The sequence below is a fragment of the Apium graveolens genome, chromosome 2, assembly GCF_009905375.1.
Source record: "Apium graveolens cultivar Ventura chromosome 2, ASM990537v1, whole genome shotgun sequence".
NCBI classification, from domain to species: Eukaryota; Viridiplantae; Streptophyta; class Magnoliopsida; order Apiales; family Apiaceae; genus Apium; species Apium graveolens.
In genome coordinates, this window is record NC_133648.1 from 89,927,290 (window position 1) to 89,933,469 (window position 6,180).

The 6,180-nt window shown below is 34.3% G+C and overlaps 1 protein-coding gene across 1 annotated transcript; it reads right to left on the minus strand.

Annotated features, from left to right (window-relative positions):
• Positions 1 to 1,286: 1,286 nt before the first annotated feature.
• Positions 1,287 to 4,308, minus strand: LOC141707637 (pentatricopeptide repeat-containing protein At4g04790, mitochondrial-like). Its single transcript, XM_074510919.1, has one exon. It carries the CDS (start codon positions 4,141 to 4,143, stop codon positions 1,501 to 1,503), a length of 2,643 nt encoding a protein of 880 aa, XP_074367020.1. The 5' UTR covers positions 4,144 to 4,308; the 3' UTR covers positions 1,287 to 1,500.
• Between the last annotated feature and the right edge of the window lie 1,872 nt (positions 4,309 to 6,180).

A 6,180-nucleotide genomic window follows, 5' to 3' on the forward strand; every position in this document is an offset into this window, starting at 1 on the left:
AAATAAAATATCAATAAAATGAATTTATTATATATGGATTTATTTAAAATTCATTACATTAATAATACACAATTTCATTCATAATTAAACAATTATTATCATTACTTTGATAATAACTATATCTTTATGAAATAAATTATGCTGCTCGTTTCAAATTAACTTTAGTGAATCTCTTTAAATATCAAATAATTTAAAGTCCACTAAAATCAATAAATTCCAACTTTGATTATTAAAATTGAAACTTTTATCATTGAATTGATAAAGTCTCAATTAATTCAAATCAAAATTATGCTACTAAATTTTACTCATAACTTAACCAATTATGATTAAATTATTTTCAAATAATTTATCATAAGTGTGCTAAAATATTTATCAATTAGATACAAGCACACGAATATTTGAACTACGAGAAATACATAATGACACATAAATTCACATGTCCTTAACATATCGTTTTGTGAAGATGTTTGCAATCTGATCCTCTGTGGGTACAAAGTGTAATTCCACAGTGACATTGGTAACATGTTCTCTGATAAAGTGATATCTCACATCAATATGTTTTGTTCTATGGGTTGTTTGAGATTGCTATGACACTTGTATTGTCACAAAATATTAGAATTTTTGACATAAACAGACCATAATCCCGAAGTTGTTCCTCATCCATAAGATTTGAGCACAACAATTTCTAGCAGTTATGTATTTAACTTCAGCAATTGATGTAAATACTGAGTGCTGCATCTTGCTATGCCAGAAATCCAACCTTCTTCCAAGAAACTGACAGCTTCCTGAAGTATTTTTCCGGTCAATCTTACGACCTGCAAAATTTGAATCTGTATAGCCAACTAGGTTAAAACCGTAAAAAACTTCTAGTTCATTATCGCGAGTCCCTTCTATTTTTCATTTTGCATAAAATTCTTTTCCTTCATTTGCATCATCTTTGTATATCAGAGTTGTAGAAGAGGCTCCATGGGTTGCGTTTGCAGTGAAAGAGATTAGGGTTCGATTTTTCTTTATTTGCTAAATTACAGTTTGCAAAACCCTAGCTTCTCACTGTTAATCAAATCTTATTTTATATATAAATAGATTGTGTCAGGAATGACTCCCTCGAATCGAAATTTTCTTAGCACTGTTGGGGAAGTACTACCCAATTTCTAAAGGAACGCAGAATCAAAATTGTTTTTCTTCTGAGCAAAATCTGTAAAAATCACAATAGAAAGTAATTGACATCCGAACAAATAGTTAGAAATTTCGAGGTGAATTCAAATTATGTTAGCAGGCGTAGGTAATGGACTTGGTTTCGCACCAATTCTTATGATACAGAATTCACATGTATCAATTTTAACAACTGGTTGCAATGGAACTTTATGGTAAATATGTTATTCTTAATATAATGCTTTCTTGGCTTTCCTAAAAGCTTTTTGGGGTAGGGGAGAGCAAACATATGGAGCAACTCTATGAAAATGTAAGCCATGGCCTTCTGGAATCTGACGAAGATATAGCTTAATCTCCGATATTCTTTTCCTTCAGCAAAGACTTCTGTTTATCTTTCTTATTTTTAAGTTTCTTGGACTTTCTCCTGGTCTTCTTTGTCCCAGTTCCATAGGCTGTCTGTGATGCGTCAATGACGCAACAGACATGCGGATCATCTCTCGGTATCTGGTTCAGAATTTTTTTTGCAGTCTTGCCATCTCCCAAAGCCAAAAGAGCTTGGTACATCCTTAAAAAAGTTAGGACATTATATGGAAGTCCGGCTTCCTCATATTCTTGCCATATCAAGAAACAACTATGTAAATCTTTGGCTTTGGCACAAGCAGTGAGGAGGAAGTCGAGACTTTTTCGTGAAGGATATAAACCAAGTTCCTTTTTGATGGCCTGAAGTAAATTGAGACCAATTTGCAAATCTACAGGCTCTGCCTCAGCAACTTGGCAAAACACCTCATCAAAAAGAACTTCACTTGCCATCTCATCATCGCGAAACTCATTCCTTAGTTTCTTGAGCAAATCAACAGCAGTACCCAAGAACTTGTGACGAACACTATATGAAACCACTCTAAAGCAGCCATTAACCCAATAATCCGTCTCTTTAAGTTCTTCAAGCAGCTCAATCAATCTGTTTGAATCTCTTTCATTTTGAAGATGCTCTATAAGACTTAAAACAGCTTTTGGCTCCAGATTGCATTTAGCGTGTTTCAGTTCTTCATAAATTCCAAGAGCATCAGCCACTTTCCCATGTATTGCCAATGCCGAGACAAGCACACTTTTTATTTCATTCAAGTTCTTGACAGGTACTCCTTTGTCAAGGACCACCTGTTTTGCCTTCTCAAGCTGTCCACAAGATGCATATGCATTTATGAGGGACATAAAAATATGCTTTGTAACTTGAACGCCAGAAATTTTTAGTTCATCATAATACTTTGTGATATCTTCTTCGCGGCTGCAATTGCTAATAAGATAGCTGAAAGTTTGAGAATCGGGTAATACATGTGCACTTTCCATCTCTTTGAGAACCTTCAATGCACCAGAGAAGTTTTTATCTCGGAAGTGTCCAGACAATATAGCGTTATACATGCCAGCTGTAGGAATAAGATTCATTTTCTCCAGATCTCTGATCATGCCATATGCACCATCATAATCCTTCATTTTGACACTTAAACTTATCATGCACCTGAAAATCTCATTGTTCGGCTTCACATCATGGCGGCACATCAATGCATAGATATGACGAACCAGATTATACTCACAGCTTTCATCACATGCAGTTAATATGCAAAGATATATTTCCACTGACAAAGGAAGACCGGCTTCCAGTATATGATCTACTATCTCAAGAGCAATGTGAACCTTGTGAGAATCACAGCACTGTCTAATAAGCTTCTCATATGGTGCAGATGAAGGTGCAACCTCCAGTTCAGTATGCATATTATTGATATTTAAAACAATATCCCCAACCCCTAAATTTGGCACGCTAATTGCATAGTTATAGATGTAATTTGAAATTTTTTCTGCTTCAACATCGTCGACTTTGAGTGCTTGTAAGAAACTCTTAGCAACAGACTCTAGCGTATGCCTTCCCAATGTTCTAAAGATATTTGTTACATGGTTCACTGATGAAACATTTGTGATGTCAATTGAATTTAACAGCAGCATAACTTCATCTTTCCGGTCACTTTCAGATAAGGCTAACAAATAATTCTCTTGAAGGCAAGACCGGTCTTCACCATCTTTAGTTGCAACATTATCCAAGAGCTCTTTAATTTTATCCACATCCTCGACTCCGACCCACAATAGCATCTCATAGTAAGATAATCTTGACACCGAATCAGAATTTTCATCTCTGATTAGTTCACAGAAGAAATGGAACTCTTCAACTAAACCCTTGTCAATTAAATACACGAGGAGTGGACCATACGTTACTTCCTTGACAGGAAAACCTTGTTCTTTCATTATTTCCAAAATTTTGTACGCCTTATAAATCTGCCGTAGTATAACTTCATCATCTTCAGTTTTCCTAGCCTTGTCTATGCAAAGTCTCATCAACGCATTAAATTCTTTAACACCCGTCTCACGTCCCAATTTACCAAACACCTGAAGAGTATTATCCGAACCCATTTTGTTTGCACACATGTTAACGAGCCGATGAAAGCGTCCAGTTTGGGTGCCCTTAAAAACCCATTTATGTTTCCTCTCACGAGCCAGTTCTTTACGATACAATGACGTGGTGCCTCGTGACATGCTCGAAAACCATGGTATACTCAATTCCTTATCGAGTCTCGTATAATCATCCTCACATTCCTCCTCTTCCTCTGAATAAAGTTCATCAGCATCATCAAACTCCGCGGCCTCAGTCAAAATGGAAGAAATCTCCTGTGAGAGCTCCTTGGTGAGTTCCTCATAAGTGTAGGCAGCTGCTTTGTCTATTCTCAAATTGTTAGCAGTGAGAGGTTCGAAAGAATTGAATGGGTGAGTGGGTAATAATGTCGAACAGGTGGTGGGTGCGAATGGAGAAACAGAGAAAGCGTCACGCACGGCGACATGGCGTTTCACAGCAATGTCTTGGACGGGTGGCGAGAGAATTAATTTAGTAGTGGCGGCACAAGCAGAACGAAAAATACAACTTAGCTTTGTGGCTTTTGAGGCGGACATCGGTCATTTGTCGCCTGAGACGCACAATTTTGGAGACGGACAAACAATTATGTGTTTTCCGTTGCTGTTTTATCCCAAAAATAACTATACAACTAAGCTGTAAATAAGGTTTTTTTTCCTTGGTAAAATGGTCAAATAAATTGTACCCAAATAGTGTAACCGCATCAAACAATTATCTCATTAAAAAGGCTTTGTTCATTACCATGAGAATTTTCTTAGAACACCCAAGTATTTGTCCAAAAAAAGTTAGAGAATTTTTTTATTTTTTTCCTTAAATACACATGTATTTAAATCACAAAAGCTTCCACATATTCAAGATATGTGTACTGAAATTAGGATTGAACAAAAATGATATAATTTTATTTAAAGATAAAAAAATATATCAGATTTAGGATATGCGTATTAAAATTGTACATAATTTTTTTAAGAAAGCCGAAATAAAATAATCAAATCTAATATCTCCACCTAAGTCTAAGAGTAAGTCCAACAGTGTGTTAGTAGCTTTCTTATAAATATTATAAAATAATAACTTTTAGTATGTTAGGACATGATTTTATATTTTAACTCACATAATAATCTCTAAATCTATCCCTTATTATTATTATTATAAAATTGAAAAGATATCAACAATAAGTTGAAAAGAGAAAGAAAAAAGTGGAAGAAAAAGTGAGAAATTAATATTTTATTAATAAAAATGATATAAAAAAGAACTAATTATTTCTTAAAGATAAGATATGAGTATTAGTGATTTAAGAAACCACATATACATTTGATATATGCGGCATAATAGGGATGATCCTAGTACACATGAACTTGGCCGGAAGCAACTGTGGAAATCAGAGGTGCCCCATGAGATAAATATATTTTTGTGTCATTTTTTACTAATAATGTACTTGTCAGGATTCTATTGCGGGGCAGACGCGCAAATAACCATTATATGCCCATGTGTGGGGTTGATGGGAACATCTGCGTCACGTTTTTCTGGAATATAACAATCCACAACAGTGTTGGAGGATTATGGGACTAAATTTTGCTCTAAACACGGTAAAGTAAGCTTCCGTGTTGTTAAATATTTGTTGTTCTATTTGTTGTTGGCTTGGTAGTGCTTTATTTTAATATTTGGATAATTTATGTTATTGGTAGAAATTCTATTAGGAATATGTTGAGTCCTTGATAATAACTTGACCAAATATTTAATAGATTTTATTTAAGTGATTTTATAACTTTCAACAGATGATCATTTCAACATCTGTTGAAAGAGTAGTTTATGTAACAATAAGATTAGCATCACATTTCAGCATACTTAAATGGCTTAGTGAACTAAATATTATAGAATGTTTAAGTCATGTTGACTACTAGATTGATATGCAAGATATGATGGTTAATTGTAAATATTAGATGTCTTGCAATCTTGTATAAATGAAATAGAGTTAAGTGCCAAGAAGACCGTCTCAACGGATGATTCACAAAGTCTTAACGGATGATCAACATAAGTCTCGACGGAAGATCAAACAGAGTTTCAACGGATGATCAAACAGAGTTTCAACGGATGATCAAATTCAAAAGAGCAGTTGATAGTGACTTGACAGTCACATACGTTGATTGTATGCAAATAGAATGTGGCAGCCTAATTCAGGTTTTAGAGAACAAAGAAGCATTTTCATTTCCATACTAGACTGAAGATATTCAAAGATGCTGGAAACAGAAGTGTAGCAGCATGAAGTTAAACTAGAAATAATTTGTCGTATTATCTTGTCTCTTTATCATGTAACTGGGTAATATATAAATCAAGTGTAGCAAGTTGAATAGTATCCAAGTTAGCAAGCAATTTTCCAGAGAAATAGATAAGGCAGAATTTGTAAAGAATTTCTCTGGATTTTATAGATTCAACTTGTAAGCAGCTGTGTACAATTCTGTAACACAGAGTTCTCTACTAGATATATATATATATATCTGGTGGAAAAATTCAATCCACCGAAAAGTTTTTAAGTACTTGTATTTAAATACTTTGTGTCTTGATTTCTATACTTCTTTTAT

What these genes read in the sequence shown, in the direction of transcription:
- LOC141707637 (XM_074510919.1), bottom strand. Translation starts at nt 4,143, where the DNA reads ATGTCCGCCTCAAAAGCCACAAAGCTAAGTTGTATTTTTCGTTCTGCT.